The following is a 26,031-nucleotide window of genomic DNA, read 5'->3' on the forward strand; positions in this document are numbered from 1 at the left end:
TCTGCAACTACACCAAACTTGCCATATTTTAACCTATTGTCATCACTTTTTCTTTTTTGCTAACATTATTCTCATTTCTGCCACTTCATCAAATTTAAATTCCTCATCTTTGCCACTTTCAAGACATTTTCTACACTTATAAACCATTTCCACCACTTTTTCCACCTAATGTCACAAATGTTGACCCATTATTGTCACTTTTAACCTCATTTCACCATATTTCCTGTTTCTTTTTTTTGCCAATTTAACCACATTCACAATTCGTCATGCCCATTATTTGGCAGTTTAAACTAATTGTTCCAATATTGACACTTTGAACTATTTTTACCACTTTTTCTGTCTGTTTTTGGCCACTTACTTATAACCGACTTTTAACCAATGTCTGTGGTTTTTAAAAGCCCGTCTTTTTCCGCCATTTTTGTTCACTTTTAACCCATTTTGTTTCTGATTAAAACAAGGATTTACATCTTTAAGATGACTATATACTGTGGAACAAATAATAATACTAAACTTCCTGGATAATAGCGGATATTATTCTGATAAATGAATAAATGTGATTATCACAGATTCATAGAACAATGGACATTCATCATTTTGCTGACTTTATGGATGGACCTTAGGAAGTTCTCCCCTTTATTCCCCCTTATAGATGGCCTTATCTCCATCAGATATGCTACTCCTTTCCACAAACAGTGAATTAGAGTTTAAGATGTTTTTCCAGTTCAAAGACGTCACATCAGACGCTGACCAGCCAACAACAGTCAGACGCCGAGTCGTGTATGAGACTCTCCACAATCAGGCGGCTCCGAGGCCGACACTCGTCGCCTGCTCTCACAGTGATAAGCTAATCAGCTCTCCGTCTGCACCGAGCCGTCGAGGGGACTCATCATCATTGACATTTCACTACAAGAACCTGGAGTGACTTCATTATCGTTGCTGCAGAATTATATCCTCTCCACCGCTGCCATTTGCCTCCTTTACGAAGGTTAACGCGCTTCTTTTCACAATCATCGCAGCTTTTAACGGCCGACAACAACTTCCCGCTAAGCGCACTTTACAGTTTATTCATACAAGTCCCGTCGGAAGTATGTATTTATATAGTGGGAGGAGCTTAAGTAGAGTTGTCAATTATGGCCAAATGAGTATGTGTTTGAAGGTTGGATGACATACGATATAAATCTCAATATTTTAAACTTAAAGTCTTAAAAGGACAATTCTGCGTTAAATTTGCTGGTAAAAAATGCCACACAGGCATTTTTATTAACAAAGCTGCACAATATGACCCACTTTAGGCTTTTTCCCCTATAAAGGACAGCACGTGTGAGTGAGTTCTGTAGTGTGGCTTGAGTAGGGGAAGGTCTGAGTCAGAAATCAATCTAACTGTGCTTTTCATGCTGTTCGTATTTTAATACAAAAAAAGCTATGGAATATTTATCTCAGAAATATGGAATATGGAAATCCCGCGCAGACGTGATGATTACATATTGCGAGATTATCAGTGAAATTTGACACGTTTGTCCATTTGCTATACATTCATTCACCCGTTTTCTAGGGTTAAACACTGTGTGAATGTGAGACATTGTCCCGACACATGCCTGTGAATTATTTCTATATCATATCTGGACCTGAAATGAAATATTTGTCTTAAAAACGAGGCTCAGATTGCATTTTCCGTATATTTTCCCTAAAGTCGGAGGCCCTAGTGCTGCCAATGGAAGTCTGCCATCCGGTTCTGTGGAGACTCTAAACACCCAATTGCTCATCTCAGCTCATTTTCTGCAGTCACTGGCGTAACAAATGTAAAAAAAACAAATATTTAGTTTGACAGGATTGAAAAACAGGCGTTTAACTTTAAAACATTTTCCCCAAAAGTGCAGCTGAGTGACACCTATACACCCTAGCGCCGTGCGCTCGACTACCATTGGCTGGGGAGGCAGCTTTCCTCTTTAAAAAAAAATGAATAATAAAAACAGTTGTTGCTGTTGCTCAGTCAAATTAATTCATCAGCTGGGGGAGAACCTGACAGCTTTTCAACACAACGCGGGGCCTGACGCTGCAGAGTCTCAACTGAATAACTGTCATCCTCACTCCAACCTGCGCAGCGTTGAGATCCAACAAGAATCACACCCTCTCCGTTTTCCTGCATTGGCTTCCAACGCAGCTGCAGAACCAACGTCACCTCTTTGTGCTAATTCAAAGCGAGCTCCGTCTTTCACCTCACGTGCATAATACCTCAGAGCAGATGCTCGTCGGTCTCAGAGGAACGTCTCTGAGCTGCATCAACACATAAACACGACAGATCTCCTGGAACTCTGAAACATTTCTACTGCTGCTCGGTGACGGATGATACGGGTTACACCCATCAGACGCACATCTGTGGGACTCAACTGTTCCTCCGTACACACATATCACATGTTACAACATGCATCCCAGCAGTTGTTTGAGGTTTATGCAGCGAGCCATGACTGTAATATTTCCTTCCTATTGCTTCTCATTAGCCTTGGATGAGTTTACTTTGCTCTTATCTGGAGGCTCGAGGTTATTTATCGAGCATCAATTGTAGGACGACTGAGCCGAGCTCTCTTTAACCTAATGATGTGATACATCAATGGGATTGCTCTGCATGGCCTGTTTGCAGCATCATGGATTCAGGTTGCGTTTCAGCTTCAGCAGAGGACTGAATGGGAAAACGTGTTCCTTTGTGATTGTTGTGCTGGTTCTCAGCCTTTAGATCAGGTGTGTTTAACTTGTTTTAGTTCAGGGGTCAAATATATGAAGCAGTTTGATGTGAAGTGGGCTGCTACATGTGAAGAAAATTAGTATTTTCAACATCATTGGGCTCTCGTGTGCACTTCCACGTGTAAATGATAAGTACGTAAGGCTCAGACAATGTGTGACAGATTTCAGTCCCTGCACATGTACGCACTGTGGGTCAATAAGTGGCTCCAATGAAGAGAAACATGCACTAAATTACTCCAAAAACAAGACAAGAATATACAAGATGTCTCCAAAAACACACAAAATGGGGAGAAACATGCAAAAATTACTCAAAAAATAAGACAAAAAAATACAAAATGACTCAAAAACCACAAAATGAAAGAAAAATACACAAAATGAGGCCAAAAACTCTCAAAATTGGAGAAGAAAATACAAAATGAGGTCAAAAAACACACAAAATGGGAAAAACATGCAAAAATTACTCAAAAAATAAGACAAAAAAATACAAAATGACTCAAAAACCACAAAATGAAAGAAAAATACACAAAATGAGGCCAAAACACACAAAATTGGAGAAGAAAATACAAAATGAGGTCAAAAACACACAAAATGGGAGAAACATGCAAAAATTACTCAAAAAATAAGACAGAAAAATACAAAATGACTCAAAAAACACACAAAATGAGAAACTACACTAAAATTAGTGATTTCAACACTATTGGACTCTAGTATGCACTTGCACATGTAAATGATATGTAAAGTATGTAAGGCTCAGACAATATCCAAGCAATACGTGACAGATTTCAGTCCCTGCAGGAGCTTCACTTGAATTTCCTGAATTTGATGACATTTTGTGGAAGAACTGGTGGAAAAATTGCAGGAAAACTTACTTAAAAAAATAAAATAACTGTGGCCGTGTAAATATTTGGCAATTTACACAATAATTGTTGGACACTTTTGTGCTTTAGATGCATGTGGTTTGAGGACATGAGTGAAAACATTTTGTTCAGTATTCTGCTGACGAGTCAAAATGAACTTGCTGCAATTACTACACCAAAGTCAAGGACACATCACATCAAAGCGATCAGCAGATGCCTCTGAAGAAGACTGCCCTTCACAGTTCAAACATATCGGGAGATCAAAGTAAATTTCCTGTTAAAAAAAAAAAAAAAAAAGTTGTCTGAATAAATGAAACATTCACATATAAATCAAAACAAGGACAACATTAACTTGCTGGTATCATGGCTTCCATTCGTGTTTATTGGCTCTTCGTTCCCTTTGTGTTCAAACACCGTACCAAAATAAAAGTCTAATTATGGAAAGAGTTTGGACTGTTTGAGTGTTAGAGCATCCAATAACACTCAGAGTAAAACAGGGAGACCGTTGTGTTGTCCAACATGCTGCAACTTTGCTTTTATTCATACATTATGTTAAATATCTAAAGAGAAATCAATACATTTCTAATAAAGGATTGTGTAGCTGTTTGTTTTACACTGTGAGTAAATTAGAGAAACACTCCAAAAACACACAAAATTAGATAAACACACGTAATGCAGGGGTGTCAAACTCATTTTAGTTCAGGGGCCAAATGTGGAGCAGTTTGATCTAAAGTGGGCCACAGATTTTATGCTGAAAAACAAGTAATTTCTACATTGTTGTGTCCTAGTTTGCACTTCCACGTATACATAAAATACAAAACATGAAAGAAAACAAGAATATAGTGACAGATATCCGTCGCAACAGGATCTACACTTCAGTTAACTAGATTTTGTCATAATTTGATTAAAATTGAAGGATTTTGTAAGAATTTAGATTTTTTTCCCCCCAAACAGTTTAACATTAAAAATGACTGCCATCATGTGATATAAGCACCAGGGAAAACTATGAACTCCTGTAAATATTATTGAGTTTCATTTAAACAGCGATTGATGTTTACTCTTATTTTTACCTGCGGGCCGAACTGGATGCTCGAGGGCCGGATTTGGCCCCCGGGCCACGAGTTTGACACAGGTGACTTAATGTCTCCAAAAACAAAATTAGTCCAAAAAACACACAAAATGAGAGAAACGTATACTAAATCGGTGATTCTCAACTGGTGGGTCGGGACCCAAAAGTGAGTCGCATACCTGCACTGTGTGGGTCGTGGACAGCTGGTCAAAAATTAACAAATACTTAACGTCTTTAATTTTAAAAGAACCTTTTCTATTGACAAGCATGCATAGAAAAATCTATGGATTTATGTTTTTAAAAAAAATTATATATATTTGTATATATTCAACAGCTATTTTTGAAAAACAAAATTCAATTGGTTGAATTTTAAAAAATAAAATAAAAGTGGGTCGTGATTTAATGACCGTGGGAAAATGTGGGTATCCCAGGGTGAGACAAGATGAGAACCTCTGCACTGAGTTACTCCCAAAACAAGATATAAATATAAAAAATATACACACTGTGGATCAATAAGTGGCTCCAATAAGTAAAATGGAGAAACATGCACTAAATCAGTGTTTCTCAAATGAGGGTACGTGTACCCCTCGCGGTACGCAATGACACTAGAGGAGGTACTTGAAAGAGAGAAGGTGGAAAATGACTAAACAGAAAGATTAAAAATATGAGGTTTTATGATTATTTTTAGTTAAAAAAAGGATAATCATAATATTGATGATGAAAATGATGTTGATTAGAACATGAACTGAAAATACAAATAAAAATATATTCATCCAGGAGGCACTAAATACTGTTTCATTCCACTTATTTACAATAGCATTCTTTCAAATGTGTGTCATCACTCGTTCATTCCATCATTCTGTTCTATTGTGGTAGTTTTTCATAGAAATCTGAGAAAAAAAATGTTGAAGTTGGACAAACAGGGTATTTGGATTCAGAAATAAGATAAATGGAGTAATTGAGCCAAATAAGTTTCAGAATCACTGCACGAAATGATTCCAAAAACACACAAAAATAAGAGAAGATTATACAAAATGACTCCATAAACGCATACAATGAGGTCAAAAACACACAAAATGAAAGAAAAACACACAAAATGAAAGAAAAGTACACTAAATTACTGCAAAAACAAGACAAGAATATTCTAAATGACTCCAAAACACATACGATGAGAGAAATATACACTTAAAGAGCACAAAAACACACAATGAGATAAACATACACTAAATTATTCCAAAAACAACACAATAATTTACAAAATGACTCCAAACATAAATTGAAAGAAAAACACACCAAATTACGCCAAAAACAAGACAAGAATATAAAACAAAAAAACAAAATGACTGCAAAACAAAAGAATAAACTAATTGACTCTAAAAAAAAAAAAAAAAAAAAGACAAGAATATAAAAAAATTACTCAAAAAAATGCTTAAAATGAGGCCAAAAACACTGAAAATGAGAGAAGCATAAACTAAATGACTCTAAAAACACAAGGATATGTTAAATGAACACACTGTGGATCAATAAATGGTCCCAATGAGTCAAAATAAGCTCGTGAGCATCCTGTAAACGGACCAATCAGCTTTAAGCTCCTCTAACCTCTGATGGACCAGCTTTGCAGGTTCTCCATCATCAGCACCCTGTTGCTCCAGCTGATGCTGACCACACACACACACACACACACACACACACACACACACACACACACACACACACACACACACACACACACACACAGACACACACAGACACACACACGCGCGCGCGCGCGCACGCAGGTGAGCACAGATTACAGGTCATCGTGCGTGTGTTTAAAGCTCAGAGAGGATTATGTTCCTCAGAATCACTAGTACCTGCTGCTGTCTGAGGAGACAGAATTAGGACTGAGAGCACAAAGCAGAGCGACCACACCTCAACAACAACAACAACAACAACAACAACAGAGACCAAAGACACGCACGGGGATGAAACTTCACCGTGACACGCGCGCGAGCACACAGCGGGTTTCTTACCGGGAGCTGTCAGCAGGGTCCAAGCCGTCAGCAGCAGCTCCAGCCTCCGCAGAGAGTCCCTGAACGCGTCTCCTGGAGCCATTGTTACAGTAAAATATCCTCAGTGGTGGGAAAAAAAAGAAATATTCCAACAAAACTTCCAGATCAGATCAGATCAGATCAGATCAGTCCGCGTTAATGTACGAGCGCTCACTCCTCTGGCACGTGTGCGCGCGCACCTGGGCACGAGCGTCAGCGACTGACGGAGGGACAGGTGAGCGTCTCCGTCCGCTGCACGAGACACTGTGAGCGGAGCGGAGTGTGTGTGTGTGTGTGGCTGTACCGCTCCGTGTGTGTGTGTGTGTGTGTGTGTGTGTGCTGCAGAGAGGAGAATATCACAGTGATGTCATCAGAGCGTCACCATGAGGACTCACACCGTAATGATCCAGTGAAGGAAAGGCGCGCCCACGTGCTGCTGCTGCTGCATACCTGCACACGATCAGGCCCGTGATTGGACAGCTGACAGAGGGGGGCGGGGCGAGGCGGGGCACACATGATTGTGCAGCCAATCATTTCTCCTCATCAATGTCGACTAGAAAACACCTGTTTGTAAAAATGCAGAAAAAAGCAGCGGTAAGTTATTGTTGAAGTTTGATTTAATATAAAAGGTGAACAAATAACATCACTTAAGGTCAATGTATTATTATTTATAACAATATTATTGATATATTTTTATTGTTTGTATAAAGATTTCATCCCTTTTACATGTGTAGACGCTGAATTTTTGAAAACAATGGACTGGAAAAATTGTCTAGAGCAGTGGTTCTCAACCTTAGGGTCGTGAAACACTGGGAGGGGGTCACCAGATACCTTCAAGAAACAAGGCATTCCCCTTTTTGGCTTATTTTTTAATCCTTTTTCTGCAACTACACCAAACTTGCCATATTTTAACCTAATTTCATGACTTTTTTGCCATGTTTTTGCTCCTTTTAATGCATTTTTGCTACATTACTCTGTCAAATTTCGATGCCTTTTCTGCACATTTATTTTTCCACTTTCAGCATTTATATGTCATATCTGTTGACCTATTATCACCCATTGTCACTTTTAACCTCTTTTCACCATTCAGTGTGACTGTGGATCAGTGGTAGAGTGGGTTGTTTAATAACTGAAAGGAGTTGGGGGTTCGAATACCGTTCTAACCGTGTCATTTTTAGACTATTTTTTTCTGAGCTTAGAGGGCATTTGAAACAACAGATTAATTTATTTCTTGATTGAAAGCAAACGTGTGCTTGAGTATTGCATTTGAAAATAAACTCAAAATACACTCGCCATATAACAACAATCATCAGATCGTCTACAAAATACAGTGTATCATTGAATGCGTTAAACCAGTGATTCTCAACTGGTGGGTCGGGACCCAAAAGTGGGTCGCGGGCCTGTATTCAGTGGGTCGCGAACAGCTGGTCAAAAATAAATAAATAAATACTTAAAGTCTCTCATGTTGGACTTCTCTGTTATTTTGAAAGAAAGTCTTTTTCTTTTGACAGCCATGCTGTGAAGTGCATGTTGCACCGGAAACAGATTTATGTTTTAAAATAGAGAATGTGCGTTTTCAACAGCTATTTTTGAAAAACGTAGGTCGCGATTTAATGGCCGTGGAAAAAATGTGGGTCCCACGGTAAGACTAGTTGCGAACCCCTGCGTTAAACTACACTTCAATGTTGGGTTTAATAAAGATATTCTTTTCTCTTTTAGCTCATAAACATGGTGTTCTGATCTCTTTAAGGACTTTGAAGAGATTTGGCCAAAAAAAAAAGAAAGAAAAAACAGTCAAGTTTGGAAGAGGCGGGATCACTAGACAAGGTCTGAGTTACAGATAAGATCCATATTATATATATTGTTAGGTGTATGGAATTAAATGTTTCTCAAACTGCTGCTGAATGATAGCATCAATACAGATGCATAACTTTTAGATTCTAATGGTTTCAACTTATTAATGCCTCAAAAACAGCAGTTTTTTGTGTGCACGGCTCTGTAGGAGCCCCCCCTACATTTCTGTACTTTTTATTCTATTCTATTCTATCTTCTTCACATGTCCAGCATTTAATTCTTTGGGGCCCCCTAGTGGTGCCTGAGACGGATGCAATTTGTATCGTATATAGCCAAAAACGCCAATGACCATACCTTTGTGTATAATAATAAATTGACCCTAAATTCATCCCTGTTCAACCAATCCGCATTCTTCCTCATGCTGTCCAGTGAAATCACTTCCACCAAATGTTACCCTTCATTAGAAAAGCCCAAAAAACACCAATAATTATTATTGGTTATTATTCACGAGCCTCTGAGAGCCCCATATTTTCTCCTCGGATTCAAACAACCATCACTGCGTCATCGCTCTGACGATGCTTTATTATTATGTCCCCAGTCTCTTCACCAAAATAAGAAATACAAGGACCCTGCTCCCAAGAAATTGCACCCATAAATTCTGGTTTGCAGCAGGCATGATAAAAGCCTGGGGGACCGTTGGAGTGGAGGAGGTGCTCAGAGTCTCCCTCCATAGATGCCATCATTTACTTTGTTGTTTTCCACCACAGAAGCAGAGATTCTGAGAGTTTTCTACAGCGGAAAAGGCTTCAAACGTGAATAAAGCTGAAGGGAAATAAGCAGGTCGATGTTCCTTTCTCGCATTGGACGAGCTTTGAAGTCAGTTACAGACGCAGATGGAGAACTTTACTTTGTGTCCACCTCGGCCTCCGCATGATTTCCTGAGTTTTGCTTCTTGCTTTATGCAGATGAGCGTCTGCATTTTGTTTCCTGGAGTTTGAACTGAAAGTGTCTCTGAAGGAGCCACAGATGTGATATAGCCAGAGGTGTAAAGAGTACTGATATATCTACTCAAGTAGAAGTACTGTTACTTGATACAGAAGTTCAAGTAAGTCACACATAAATTACTCAAGTTATAGTAAAAAGTAGCTCAATTAAATAGAACTCAAACTAAAAGTTACAAAAATGTTATAAACAAAAATAAGTCTAAAAACACACAAAAAGACTCCATAAATACATATAGCACAACAAAATCACACAATAGCACCACAAAAAATACCAAAAGTGAAAAAAAACACACAAATGGAGGCCAAAAAGGCACAAAAGCATAACAAAAATCTACAAAGGAATAAAAAAAAACACATAAAAGCATCACAAAAATACACAACAAAGTCTAAAAACACACAAAAGCATCAGACAAATATGCAAAAAAACTCCATAACTACACAAAAGCATAACAAAAATGTACAAAGGAAACAAAAAACACACAGTAGCACCACAAAAACACACAACAGAGTCTAAAAACACACAAAAGACTCCATAAATACACAAAAGCATAAACAAACACAAACAAAAAAAGTCTAAAAACGCACAAAAAGCAAAACAGAAATACAAACAAGGACTCCAAATTCACACAAAAGGACAACAAAAACTCCAAATGACAAAAAAGACACATAATAAGTCCAAAAATATACAAAAGCATAGCATAAATGTACAAAAGAGTCTAAAAACACACAAAAGCATAAAATACAAACAAGGACTCCAAATTCACACACAAGTATTGTATAAATACACAAAATATAACAAAAATACACAAAATAGGTCTAAAAACATACAAAAAAAACTGCATAAATACCTAAAGCACAGGACAATCATACAATAGTGCCACAAAAAAGAAATAAAACAAAAATGTACAAAAGAATAAAAAAAAAAACACACAAAAGAATTAAAAAAAAACCACTCAAAAGTACCACAAAAATACACAACAGAGCCTAAAAACACACAGAAGCACCACAATAATACACAAAACACTCACAAAAAGCCAAACAGTATTACAAACAAGGACTCCAAATTCACACAAAAGGACAACAAAAACCCCAAATGACAAAAAAACACACAAAATCAGTCTAAAACACACAAAAGCACTAGAAAAATACACAAAAGACTACATAAATAAAAAAAAGCATAACAAGAAAACACAATATTAGTCTAAAAACACACAAAAGCACCAGAAAAATACACAAAAGACTCCATAAATACAAAAAAGCATAACAAGAAAACACAAAAAGAGTCTAAAAACACACAAAAAGCAAAACAGAAATACAAACAAAACCCCAAATGACAAAAACACACTCAAAATGAGTCAAAAAATACAAAAAATCATAACAAAAAAGTTCAAAGGAGTCTAAAAACACACAAAAGCATAAGAGAAATACAAAGAAGGACTCCATAAATACACAAAAGCGTGACAGAAACACAGGAAATGGCAGAAAATAGACAAAGTCTTTGTTCATTCCTGCATTAACGCTCATATTGGTGATGAATGGGATCATGTGACCCTGGGATGTCCTCGCTGTGAATAAAGCTGTTAATGTCTATATTATAGGATGAAAGGAAAAGTCCTGGAGGTGTGCTGTCTTGCTGTGAGGTGACATTAATCACTTTCCCACACATCAAACCCAAAACGTCCCCTTTAACATTTCCTCATTTTAACGAAGAGGAACTAATTACACATAATTTGTCAAATTTCATGAGCCTGGATGGCCCAGATTGGGATGAATGCTGTGGGAGGGGTCAGCCAGAGGTCAAACCTCCGACCACACAAATAATGATCACATGGTGCTTTGGGGTCGACACATTTATTCCAACTTGTTCACAGTGAAAAACATCAGACGTTGAAAGTAGAGGTTGCATCAGATCTTTGATAAGTCATGATGAAACCATGTTTTATCAGCCCTGGCTCTGGTCTCAGCCTCATAGAACATCGAACATCAACTGTGATGCAACAGCTGCAGAGAACCAACCTCCTTATGAGGCTCCGCCCACCTCTCATTATCACCTGATTAGAGAGCTGCGAACAGGCCCACCCTCAGTCTCACACTATTCTGTATGTAAATAATCCAGCCATCTGTTGACTGATAAAAGCAATGTTCTCATTCTGTACAACACATCATTCCTGGAGGCGCTACTGTGGACAGGATTACTGCTACAATACGATAATGCAGCAAGTGAAAACAGCAACATGCCATCCAAAGATGTGAAATAAGCAGATTTTTTTAAAATAAATAGATCATTTTGATGAATCAAAGCAGTTTTTCATGTTATCTTGAATGTAAACAGCAGTTTATTCATCTTGTGACTACAGTTTGAGCGATGACACGCCACTCCTCTCCAACGACAACAAACACACTAAACTAATGTCAACCGTTGACACTTGTCTCATAGAAATTCAAATTTCACGCAGAAAAAAGGTTGGGCCAATACACATAATGAATTCAAAAACACATAAAATGAGTCTAAAAACAAACAAAATCAGAGAAACATACACTAAATTACTCTAAAAATACCAAAACACAATACAAAAATACACAAAATGACTCCAAAAACACAAAAATGATAGAAAAATACACAAAATGGAAGAAACATACACTAAATTCTTCCAAAAACAAGACAAGAATATACAAAATAACTCTGGAATCATGTAAAATGAAAAAAAACATACACTTAAAAACCACAAAAACAAAACAAAAATACACTAAATTCCTACAAAAACAAGACAAGAATATACAAAGTGACTCCAAAAACACACAAAAAGAGAGAAACATACACTAAATGACCCCAAAAACACTACAAAATTACACAAAATTACTCCAAAAACACAAGACTACAGGAAAAAAATATGCACAAAAATACTCCCAAAACACATAAAAACTAGACACATAAAATGACAACTGTAACAATGAACTCTGGAGCGATTCATACACAGTCAGAAAACAAACACAACCCAACTCAGAGCAAACATTAGAAGAGAACCAAAGAGAAGAAGAACATCATACGTGTTGGATCGATGAGGTGCGTTTTTCAGTCCCATAATGGTTTTAAACAAGCAGCTCATGCATCTGAATCAGGCACTTTTCCAGGCATTTTGGAGCAACTCCAAAGGAAATCTATGAAATCAAAGTGAGCAAAATCAAGGTGTGAGAATGATCAGGTTTTCTCTAGTAGCAGATGTTCACTGTGTGAAAGCAAAGCTACCAATACTGCAGATGTTGGCCCCCAAGTACGGTATGTTAGAAGAATTATTTCTGTAAATAAAGGCAAGCATTGAATCAAAATTCACAATGGTAGTTTTTTTTAAATATTTTTCCTTACAGGGAACAAACCATGTGTCTGTTCCCAAAAAAATGATTTATACTTTATACGTTTTGTTCAATGAGGACCCGCTGTTTTATCGTCTTGTAGACGTAGCCTACACAAGGCCTTGGGTTTGGATTAAAATACTTACAATTGTGCCAAATGGAATCATTTAGCTCTTAAAATACTTAAAATACATATTTTTTGAATGTAATTTACAAAATCTAGTGTTCTAAAGGTTTATAATGACCGAAGAAATAAATAATACTACTACTACTAAAATGAGTGACTATATCTTTAGGTAGGTATATTGGTCACCTTGTAGAAAACAATTGTTACAAGTTCAAAGCAGTGCTTTTATTTTGAAGGGGATTCATTTATGACAGTTAAAGACTTAAAAGCAGTCAAATGAAACAATGCCTTGTTTGGGTTTTTAATATGCACATTTCAGTTGAACATTGAAAGCAGTAAAAAGTTTTTAGTTTATAGACACTTTTTTTTTTAACTTTCTGACTTCTGCTGTGTGTCGCGTGGGAGGAGCTTCATCTTCTTATCGTGCGTAAATCTGACTGTTTGAGTGTTTTTCTTGTGTCGTGTCACAGTGCGTCGCACACGACACGTTGCTCTATTATAAATGAAGTCTATTTGTTTTCTGTTGGCGTTATCTGCACTGAATAAAACTTCCCCGCCCTCCTTCACCCTGTGTGTGTGTGTGTGTTGCTAATGGAAACCACAGAGGTCACTTTTAAACAAGCAGAGCAGGAGATTTACAGCAGCTTCCAGCTGATATTACTATGATGATACATGCACAACCTTTGGGGAAACACAAACCTTCACATATTTAAATCCATCATGTAGAAAGCAGATTATCCTTTTGGCAATAAAAGGCAGAAAAAATAAAAAGAGATACAAGGCTCGGGGCCTGTGTGGCCTCGTGGAGGAAACGGAGTAAATTAATTCCCTCTGCCGTAGCTCGGCTGTAAACAAAATCAGAAGCTCTTTAAATCAGCTGGCGTGCCAGGTTTTGTGCATGAAAAGGCATTTATCTTGGTGCCGCGGATGAAGCTTCACCGTGGGGTGGATGTTTATAGTAAGCAGTAATTATAGCGCAGATACGTGCGCGCACACACGCTAGGTGTTTATGTTCTCAGCACAAAGCGTTTCTACATTAAATCATCTGCTTAAATCATCGGCTTCACGGATCAACGAAGAAAAGAAAAAGTTTTTGCAAAGGATTTACGCTGGTCGGTAGATCACGGCCCGCAGGTCAGCAACTTCCTGAAGGGTTGTTGGATTTAATGTCAGAGCAGCAAAATAAACACAAACATGGAAGTGTTTTGGAAGTGATTCTTCGAAGTTTCATGAATTTATTCTTTTTTTTTTTGTACTTTATTTTTGTAAAGTAATTTATTTTAAAACATACAAAGAAAAAAGGAACAAAACACAAGGAAGCACAGATGAGCGAGAAAAAAATAGGCAGGAGGAAGATGAATCATAATAAACATGTACAATTCAAGAGATAGTGCTAGAACCAAGGTTTAGGAGCACTTCAGTCCATTTCGTTTCACTTCACCATAGTCTTTTATCTACATCAAAACCGAGGAGAGGCCTCTTCATATAAGTGTATGAAAAGCATTGGGAGAGTACGTTGAATAGGACTTTAGGAACCATCCCACTCAAACAAACAACAATACACAATAGTTTCATAGGTAACATCCTGTTGTGAAGAGGGGCCATTTATTCAAGATGAGCTGTTCATTTCCTCCAGTGTGTAGTGAATCTGTCCATGCGTATGTTCAAGGAAAAAGTTTTCCTTCTCATATATCTTCTATCTATAAAAGCAAGAAGGTTCTGCATGTGTGTGTGTGCGTGTGTGTGCGTGTGCATGAGTCAGTCACCAAGCTCAAATTGTTGAACCTATAAAAAAGTCGGTTTTTCCATCTCTTATATCTTCTATCTATCTATAAAAGCAAGAAAGAGAGTGTGTGTGTGTGTGTGTGTGTGTGTGTGTGTGTGTGTGTGTGTGTGTGTGTGTGTGTGTGTGTGTGTGTGTGTGTGCGTGTGTGTGTGTGTGTGTGTGTGTGTGTGTGTGTGTGTGTGGAGCAAATATCTCCCCAACGCGGTGTCTGTTCGACCTGAAACTTTATCAGCGGCTTCCACATATTCCAAGCGTGTGCATCCGTTATTATGGAGTAATTTGATGTTGCAAAACGTTCATTTTATTTTAAGATTAAGGCTCCCTCTCGGTATTGCGTGCAGTACTTCCGGTTCCGAGTCACAGGTTCATGACGTCACTGTGTCGCAGTTTGTTTGGGTTTAAAAAAGAAGGTTATTATTAAAAACATTTTTGTACTGCTAAAAGTTAATATTTCATGGTTATTTAAAATTATTCCCATGATCCTAAACTTTTTTTAAATCACAGGTCACGGACTTCACTTCCTCCTCTGTCTCCATGAAATGTGTGCAGCGGCTGTGCTCAGAGGAATATAATATCTTTTTTGTGAGCGGATGGGTCCACAACACGGCTCCACGATGATTATCGTTTGTTCTGCGCAAGGGTGAGTGTTTCTTCTTATATTATTCTGTGTGTTAAGATGCTAGCAGCTAGCAGTAACAGCTATAATGTAAACAACAGACGGAGGGTTGGACCGGAGAAGGGGAGGGGCGTCTGAGCAGCCGCACACTCATTGATATACTTGCAAAGCTCTCAAGTCTCACACATTGGATGTGAGACACACGCACGCACACGATAATCACCCCTGCACTATGAAATGTTAAATGCTAAATAAATACTTTTATTTCTACACATTTATGTCTTTCATCAGATTCTACCTAAACCGCCGCATTGGTACAAACTTTATTTATCTATGTATCATGTGCATGTTCCATAGAATTAAACCAGGGAAATCGTACACACTATTTTACTTTTGCACCCACACATATACGTCTTTATAACACGACAGAGTACAGAGTATGTACACCTCTTTGTACATCCAACCTTCAAACACATACTCATTTGGCCATAATTTACAACTCCACTTAAGCTCCTCCCACTATTTGAATACATACTTCCGACGGGCACTGGACTAGTTTCTTTAACAATTGCAATCCACTCCTCTTTTGATGGGGGCTCTTTTAATAGCCATCTTCTTGTAATAGCTTTTTTTTACTGGCTACTAACATTATTTTAATCAAATATTTATCCACAACATTAATTGAGGGGGAGATATTACCAAGATAAATTATACAAAAATCATGATTAATCTCAAAGCGTACTAGTGATTTAATTTCCTCCACTACATCCCATCAGTAGGGTAGAATAATCGGACAGTTCCAGAAAACATGGAAGTAATTCACCACTCTCTCCATCACCGTCCATAACTTCACTGACCTTTCTGAAGCTGTTTTATTTTTGGGGTGATAAAAAAATCAAATTATATCTCTCCAGGAAAATTCCCTCCAATAACCAGAACTTAAAGTGGTCATTTGAGTTTTACAAATGTTATTACAATCATCTTCTGAAATGGTTATTTTTGCTTCTTTTTGGAAAAGCCGGTGAATGATTGACAGGAGTCGATTCAGGTAATCAGTTTTTGGTTTAGTTTAGATGTGTATGCGTCAATCAAAATGTTGATTAAATCAAGGTTGTTTTCCTCTGTTGTTTTTATATCACAGATAAAATTAGCTCTAACTTGGAGGTATCTGAAGAAGTCTTGATTTTATGTCATAGTTGTCTTTACGTTATTGAACGCAGTCCAGTCTCCCTTTATCAGAGATAAGACGGTATGTTGTGATACCTATCGAGAGCTTGAAACATCCATCCGTCTGCGCAGGTTTAAAATCTTTATCATGGAATATTTTGATGTGATTTTCCACTTTGTTTTTACGACACTCCAACCAAATGTTTAAGGGTGTTTTTGTTCAACCACTTAAACAGTGCTTATGCAATAAAGTATAGATTTCTGTCTCCAAACAAGCTCTGGAGGGGAATGTCCAGTTGGCTTCATTCTAGATTTTTCCATTTCGCACTGTAATATGGGTCGCACAGATAAATCAGATATCTGAGCTGTGCAGATTTGTAATAGTTCACTATGTTTGGCAAAAATAATCCTCCTTCTTCCTTGGGCAGTTGCAATGTTTTATATCTGATCCTTGGTTTGAACCCAGATAGCATTCTCTTCTACTCTAGCATATGTTTCTCAGATATTTCTATTGGTATTGACAGAAACAGAAAAAAGCAGTCGTGGCAGAATGTTCATTTTGACTATTTGTCTATTGGATTATGTAAATCCAGTGGTAATAAACTCCATCTATTCAAGTCTGTCTTTATCTCTTTGATAAATGGCAGATAATTAGCTGCATAGACGGTGGATAGATCCTTTGGATTTTTTATTCCTAAATAATTAATGATGTTATTCTCCCATTTAAAATTGCAAAGGTTGTCTATTTGTAGTGAATGGATATAGTTAAATTAAATAACTTGTGTTTTATGAATGTTTAACTTATAACCCAAGTAATAACCAAATGTTTTTAGGGAGGACATTATTTTTGGTAGACTCAAATTTGGCTGCGAAAGAGTGATCAATACGTTATCTGTGTCTTAAACTCAGTGTTTTTAATCCAAATTCCTCTTGTGTCTGATGGAGTTTCTGAGAAATCTATGTTTATGTATCAGGCTTTTGAAATAGATAGATAGATAGATAGATAGATAGATAGATAGATAGATAGATAGATAGATAGATAGATAGATAGATAGATAGATAGATAGATAGATGTATAGATAGATAGATAGATAGATAGATGTATAGATAGATAGATAGATAGATAGATAGATAGATAGATAGATAGAGCCACTGTCAATCAAAGTGAATGCGTGTGCACGGTCACAACAGCAAACAGGTATCACTGAGCAGCATAACGTCATGGAGGAGCGCTCTGAAACTCTAGTTACCCATTCCACGATTGCCAACGTATAAAGCTTCTACTAAAAAAGAAAAAAAAAGTCCAGGTACAAAGTTTATGGATAAACGTCTTTGTGATATTATCTCGAAGCTGATTTTAAAAGGGGGAGGGACTTGCTGCTTTTAAAAGGATTCCGAACGAACTAGGATTTCTGGTAGATTGGCAGGGGAGGAAGTACAGCTGTTGAGGGCGGGACATCGAGACATTCTCAGAATCTACGGATCACAGCTTTAAGGGACACCCCTGCCGACAGGTTTGGTCAGAGTACCGTTTATTTTAATTCTGGCTGAGGGGGAATAATATATGTTTTTTTACTGTAGATATGAGATGATTTTAATATTAAAGCCACATCTTTGTAATGTTGGGTGTAAATATTCTCAGCTAACTGAGAACAATATATTTATCTTTATTTTTGCTCATATGCTCCATTAAGTCCGTCTTACGTTATCTTGGTTTTAAGGAACCCTGTTTGGTCCTCATCTGTTATATCTGGAATAATATTTTCTAATCTTTTTGCAATTATTGAGGCATATAAACTATAGTCTAAGTTTAAAATTGATATTGGTCTGTATGAACTGCACTCAGATTTATCTTTGCCCATCATAGGAATCATAGAGATGATGGCATGTCTCCAAGAAGCTGATGTTTCTCCTCCATTAAGAGTAAAATGAAAGCATTTCAATAATGTCGGTGATAGTAACTCTCTAAATGTTTGTACCATTCTGCAGGGTAACCATCCTCACCTGGCATTTTATTTGTTTTCAGCTTCGAGATAGCATTATCCAGCTCTTTCAGTGTTATTTCATTCATCAGTATTTCATTCTGTTCTGATCCAATGGATGGTAGATCCAGTGAGTCAAAGAATCAGCTCCTTTCGGTTGTGTGTACAAATCCTTATAGTAATTTTCAAAGGAGTTTTGTATTTCCTTTTATTTATGACACATTTCTTCCAGATTGTGTCTTTAATTTTATGAAAGTTTCATATTTTAAACATTTCTTTTCATTTATTCTTACTGATCAAAAAAAAAAACAAAACAAAATGAGTCCCCAAAACACAGAAAGCGCCACAGAAATATAGACAAAATAGGTTAAAAGAACCCACAAAAGCAGCACAAAAATACCCCAAATGACATAAAAAACACAATGTGAGTCCAAAAACACACTAAAGTGCCACGAAATTACACAAAAGACTCCATCAATACACAAAACTATAACAAAAAACACAAAAAGAGACTAAAAATACACAAAAAGCACAATAGAAATATACATAAAATAAGTTCTACACGTGTGCACACAGAAAAGTTGAAAAACACACAAAACCTGAACAGAAAAGCACAACAGAAATATACATAAAATAAGTCTAAAAACACACAAAAGGAAGGAAGGATTTTTGGTTTTTCTGCCTCTTCTCTGAAATTCTACAAGGTTTTTTTTATTATTATTATTATTTTAAACATAATTTCATTTATCCATACACTGATCAAAGCCCATCTCTGATTTTTATCGACATTTTTGAGGGAGTTTAGAAACAACTTGAAAACCTGAAAAAAGGATGGTTGATCACAAAAAGACAGTTGTTTCCTGAAAATAGAATAGTTTCTTATTTGGACATAAAACATCTGTGCTATCATATCCACCACATTTAACAAGATGCAGCACTTACAGCATCCAAAAGTAAACAAAAGGACACCAAAATGAACTAAAATGCACAAAATAAGTCTAAAGACACAAAACCTCAAGTTTTCGCCCCTTCCTGCGCTATAATTATACAATCTTAACTGTGCAAATAAATAAATAAATACATCAAGGAATCCAAAATCACACTACAAGACAACAAAAATACACAAAATGAGTTCCAAAGCACATAAATACCTAAAGAACAACAAAAATCCACAAAACTGCCACAAGATTACCCCAAATGATGTAAAAAAAAAACACAAAATGAGTCTAAAAACACACAATAAATACCTAATAAATACCTAAAGCACAACAAAATTACACAAAAGCACCACAAAATACCCCATAAAAAACACAAAGTGAGTCCACAAACACACTAAAGCACCACAAAAATCCACAAAAGACTCCATGAATACACCAAATCATAACAAAAAACTTTAAAAGTGTGTAAAAACACACATAAAGACTTAATAATTACCTAAAGCACAACAAAATTACACAAAAGCACCACAAAATACCCCATAAAAAACACAAAGTGTGTCCAAAAACACACTAAAGCACCACAAAAATACACAAAAGACTCTATAAATACACCATATCATAATAAAAAACACACAAACACACTCAATAAACCCTGAGGGGTTGGAAATTCCCACTGAACAAGAACTGGTGCAAAATATAAATAAATATAACAAGTATATAAACAATTTCCTATAATCAGATTTTAAAACTGAGCTTCAGTCAGCAGTCACATTAAAGGGGTTTTACCTTTGTGTGCGACCCAAATGTTGGGTCCCAAACCACATGCTGAGAACAGTAGCTATAGTAGGTCAATAAGTACAGAACCGTTGTTTTTCTGCTGACATTTTAGATCAAACTCTGCACTTCTTTGCTCTCTTTTCTTCACCCACCTCGTGTGTTTTTCTCTGCTCGGCCAAAAAAAAAAAACAACTTCCCTGAAGGCTTTCCTCACATATGTGAGTGAAATAATAATTACATCATACTGGCTGTAAAAAAGAAACGCCTTCGCTTTAAGAATCCATCAGATTGTTTCCAATAGGACAAATATTAACAGAGTTACGGTCATTTAAAGTTCACTGGTGACTGGAGAGGAATTTCAGCCGTTTTTCTTGATAAACTGTGATGGATTTGGGATTTGAAACGTAAAACTCACCAAACAAAGAGTGAGATCACAGTTAATAACCACTGCTATTGCAATATTTGAGCCCATGAGATGAAAAAGGTTCAGAATTCAAGATGGAGACACGACACGTAGAGGATAACCTTTGAGCTCAAAGCCACATGTTGATCTGTTTTGTTTTTTTTTACTCAGGATGAGGTCATGCTCATTTTAATCTGTGCTTTCTTTGCTCACCCTGAGCTTTAAGCTCTGTAAACATTACAAAGATGTAATAAAGTGACAAAGAAAACAGCTTATATGACAGATTAGAACTGGTTGCTAATGCTAAGGCTAACAGAGAAAGGCACAGGCTTCACAAATGTTGAACAAACTAAACAACTGTGTCACCTATGGCATCAAATAGTTCAATGTTGATTTAATCATCAGCAGAAATCTCCCTAAATTTACAATATTTAAGATACTTTGATGCTTTTCAAACGTTAGTGGGAACAAAAGGACGTCATTTTTTTTAAATCCCCCAAAAAACAAGCTGTGACCTGAGGAAAATGTTACCAAAAAACAGACGTTTACCCTGAAACCAGAATGTCTAACGGGTACAGAGTGAATTATTCACTTTTATTCTCAAACAGCTTTGACTGAAAACTGAAAACAACAGCATTTTTAAAAATAAAACACAAATGAGGCTGAATCAAAAAGTTGAATTCAAACAGAAAATAAATTTAAACCTATTTATCTGAACATTTATTGTGAAATGTTGTCCTTTGGACAAATTAAGTGTATTTTTTAGTGCTCACAGCCAATAATGCTGCATAAGAAATCCCCCTTCAAAATAAAAGCACTATTTATTTTTTTATTTTTTTTTTGCACGTCTGCAGCCCAAAGCAGCATGCGGGTTGTTAGAACTTGTCTGGTTTTATTTCCAGACAGGAAGCCCCCCTGTAGGGGCGTGGCACCACATTTTGGGACCAAACCATCTTGTGGGGCCTCTACTGTAAGTTATGTACACTTTTTTTGCCAGTAAACTATTCTAGTATTCTTGCATTGTAATATAAGCTTTCTTTTTCTCTTCACAGTAACATAATGACTCCATATTCACATTATTTCTGAAACTGAAACCCATTGGTTGCTATTAGATCCTATATTTTTACTGTGTAAAGTAAAAGTATATTAATCATATTGCTATATTTATCTGGTTAATATACGGTAAAACTAGAATAATTAGAATCATGAGGACACTCTGGACAACTACTGAAGACTTGGTGGCAGCAAAATTTAGTTCAGTTTAGCTGGTTTTTCTCTCTTGAGAAAAGACATGGTTTCCTGCTGCTGTCTATCTCCATCTCATTGTCACAGAAACATATGTGGGTCGTACCATTTGTGCTGTTTTAAAGGGGGTGGTAGTGGTAGCTAGGGCCCCAATCAGCTTATTTTCGTACAGGGCACTATGTAATTCAATATAAAAATGTTTAAAATGCATTTTTGTACATACATACATATATATATATATATATATATATATATATATATATATATATATATATATATATATATATATATATAAAAAACAGACTAGTGAGGGTCCCCCCACCCCAAATTTATTTTATTTTTTAAAATATCAATTCAAAAAGGTATAATTAACATCAAACACACCCTTTACAATCACTGCACATGTTTTCTCTTAATTGAATATTAATATTAAAAATTTGTAACTATACCTGTTAATCTTCTGCCCATATTTATATTTATTTTATTTTAACTCTTGTTCTATTCTATATAGAACGAGTCTGACCCCAATGCCTCCCTGTAACCCATCTCTGTAGAGTTTGCATGTTCTCCACCACTAGAAAAACATGCATCTTCAATTGACTGAAGCCTCTAAATGGCCTGTAGGAGGGAATGTGGGTGTGGCTTCCTGTAATGAGTGTACCTGTCCTAAGCAGAGCTGTTTGATGGTGTTTTTGTCTTACTTCAACCAGCATATTATGTGTGTGCATGCTGAACAAACGGCGTGATCTGACACAGTGTAAAAAACGACTGCCCGACATCCCTGAGTGAGATTTGTTCCCTCGTCTGGACTCGTTGGAAATGGTGAAAATCCACACTTGACGTGCGCCACCAGCACCTGCGTTTATTACGCATGTGGCCTTGCTCTTCAATCTGCTCCCACAGCCTCCTTCACTCCTCCGTCAGCCCAAAGATATACAAATCAACTCCCAGCTTGTGCTCGGCTGGCGGGTCTCCATGCCAACGGAGCTGTTTGGGTTTTGGTTTTGTCACAGATCTCGTTGGAATCGCACAAACTAAGTCGACTCCATATCTCCGAATGGAAAAGAACGCACACACACACACACACTCTCCAAAACAATCTTTTCAGCTGCATTAGTGAGGCTGGCAGCAGGTCAGAGGGACCTCTCTACCTTATTATTTTCTCCACAACCAGCCCATGAATTTTATATGTGGCACTCCCATTGCTCTGCTCTCCTCACTTCATTCTGGCAGCAAAATAAGCCAACAAGGAGCTACACACACACACACACACTCACACACACACATTTGATTTGTGTGGATATAGATTGGTATGTTGCTGTAGTGGGAGAAGGTGCAGGGGGAGGGAATGGATGTTGGATGGATGAATGGATGGATGGATAAGGGAGTGCAGTAGATAATTTTTCAGTCTCTAAACAGGAGGTCAGAGGTGTCTGTCAGTCAGCTTCAGCGGTCCCCGCAGAGATAACCCAGAGTGGGGTTGTGTTGAGAGAGGAGGCAGTTACATGAGGAGGGTCAGTGGAGAACAACCCCCCACCATCCCTAGAGAGATGGCTTCAACCAATAACAGCCACTCACGTATCAGGGACAAAAAGAATTATATTACGATCAAACAAGTGGAACAAAACTGAAGGATGATGGGAAAACAAAAGCTCCGGCTTCTAAAATGTGTCTACTGAAGCTTTAAAAGTAAGAAATGAGAATATTTCTACTTATCCTGATCCCAGCTTTGGTTTCTTCACTTTTGTTTCTCTATTTAGAAACTCCATTTACTTTCTTTCAAAAAAAAGAAGTGACAAATGTGTGACTTTTTTGGTGAAATTGGCAACTTTTAGGCTATGTTCACACTGTTTTTACAAAACCTTTGAACTGTACTTATTAGTAGATCAATGTCTAACAAAACACATTATTTTTGCATCATATTTGTTTTATTAACTTTTCAAAATGGGACTACTTTACAGTTTTAGAGCCTGTGTTCCTCCATTTTGAAATCATGTGATTGATGATGTCACACGGCCCCACTGCCTGTAAACATCCCATTGTTTTCTATTGGAGTGAAACATTCAGAATGATTTTTAGATCATTTTAACAGCTTTTTAGATCATTTAGCAGTCATTGAGACGCAGAGACGCTGCTACAACAACGAGGCTCTGCTTTGCCGTCTTTACCATCCAAAAATGCACAAAGCGCCTCTCGCTGTTGCTCATTCAAAAAGGGAAAGCTGGATTCTTCTAAAACTGAGTTTATAGCAGCTTCCACACGTTCACACTCCTGCGTCGACATCTTTCTAATATGATTTGGAGCTATGCTAATAGCGGTAGCCCAGCTAGTTCCTCTCCCCGCAACTGCACATGCGCCGGTGTTGCACATCTGCCTTCGTCACACCCGGATACCCCGCCCTAAACCACAACACTGCCTCATGATTGGTTTGAACTGTTTTGGTTCGGATTTGAAAGGCAAAGGCGGGAACAGCACAAGATGGATTCTGGTGTTTGTGAACACCAAGAAAATCCATCTAACAGGCACGGTCACCAAGGTCAGCCCAAGTGTCCTTTTTTTTTGGCAAATCAAAATATGGTCACCCTACATTACTTGGTTATTGTCGTACAAGATATTTGCATTGGTTATATCCGTAGAATCAGATGCTAATCAAACAGACCACAGGGACTTTAAAGATATACTCACACTATGAGAACTAAAGAGAATCTGCTCCAATGAGAGGAAAAAGGTCTGCTGGTGTCAACCACAATCTGTGAGACATTTGCACGGTTTTTCATCCACCAACACCAAACAATCTGCTGATACGTCCATAGTTTCAATCACTCCCATCTCTATTCCACTCGATGTAATAATCAAGGCTGCAAATGGCTCACACTTCAAGCTCTGAGTGTTTTATCGCCAAATTGGAGGAAGAGGAAGCACACTGACTTCTGCCAAAGAAACATGCACAATCTCAATAATGTGTATTTTTTCGGGGGAACACAGAAACAAAGCAATAACTTGGCAGCGGTAAACAAGGCGTATACGAACATGAGTTTTACTGATAGAATCTGCTCTTATACGATGATTTAAGGGCTGTGAAAGTGTTGGTGCTCCTCACTGGGAACGTTGGGACCACTGGGGATGCAGCAGATGGTTGATTTCCAATCTAAAGCCTTGGGTAAGAGAGGAACCCACAGAGCCAAGTTTCTGTGGCAGCTTCTTTTCACTAAGTGGAGCTTTTTCAGGTTCCAACAGTTCATCGCTGCCTTTAAGTCGTCCTCGGAGAGACAGAGAGAGAGAGCGAGAGAGAGAGAGAGAGAGAGAGAGAGAGAGAGAGAGAGAGACCTATAAAGTGCTGAACATGTTGCTCTGAGTGGAAAGGACAGATTTTTAGGCAACGCTGGAAAATGTAGCTCAGAAGATGAAGTTTTTACCCTGAGGCATAAAGAGAGAGAGAGAGGAGCTACTGATTTAATATGAATCTATTCACTTTTATTTATGCATCATATAAAGTCTAAACACTATCGTAAATAAATGACTTTCTATGTACCTCATGTATAGATGCATATAGAGACATTATTCCCAAAAGAATGTGTAATATACCCAGTGGTCACCATTTATCATGTTGATGCTAAATGTAAGAACAAAGCCTAAAGCCCTATTCACACCGGACTGGTTTTACCCAGAGACCCCATGTCATAAATAAATGAAAGCCTGAGAATTTACTGAAATTTACGGACATCTGAAAACGTGAAACAGTGAGTGAGTTGATGTTAAAACAACTTTGCAAGCTTTTGACCACCAGTGGCTTCTGATATTGTTCCTTGTCTTTTTGTTGCCGTAGGTTACGGGTTGATAAGGTTTTGCTGGCCTGGGACAATGCAACCTCCATTCTTCAGCAAACGTAAATAAACATGCGTCACGGTCTGTGTTTACCTCGTACTGAGATCAATTATGAACATATTTGCACATGCAACCCTAACCCTAATCTAATGTCTGTTCACTTTGAAAACAAAAATAAAAACAAAAAATTTTGCAAAATTAATTTTCCCGGTAGTGCGCATAAGTCCAAAAATGTATCACAAAGGGAAAAAAACATGTCGTATTGGACTAAAAGTCACATTAGTCAAAACCGGACATTACGTCGCATTTATTGAGAAATTT

The 26,031-nt window shown here is 37.4% G+C and overlaps 1 protein-coding gene across 1 annotated transcript in view; it reads right to left on the reverse strand.

Annotated features, from left to right (window-relative positions):
* The window catches only part of LOC114471935 (poliovirus receptor homolog), a 223,871-nt gene extending 216,830 nt beyond the window's left edge, over positions 1-7,041 (reverse strand). The window contains exon 1 of the mRNA XM_028460936.1: positions 6,678-7,041. Within this exon, the coding sequence (XP_028316737.1) occupies positions 6,678-6,759 (82 nt within the window). The 5' untranslated portion in view covers positions 6,760-7,041. The remainder of the gene's footprint in view (positions 1-6,677) is intronic.
* Between the last annotated feature and the right edge of the window lie 18,990 nt (positions 7,042-26,031).

This window comes from Gouania willdenowi, chromosome 11 (genome assembly GCF_900634775.1).
Source record: "Gouania willdenowi chromosome 11, fGouWil2.1, whole genome shotgun sequence".
Taxonomy (NCBI): Eukaryota; Metazoa; Chordata; class Actinopteri; order Blenniiformes; family Gobiesocidae; genus Gouania; species Gouania willdenowi.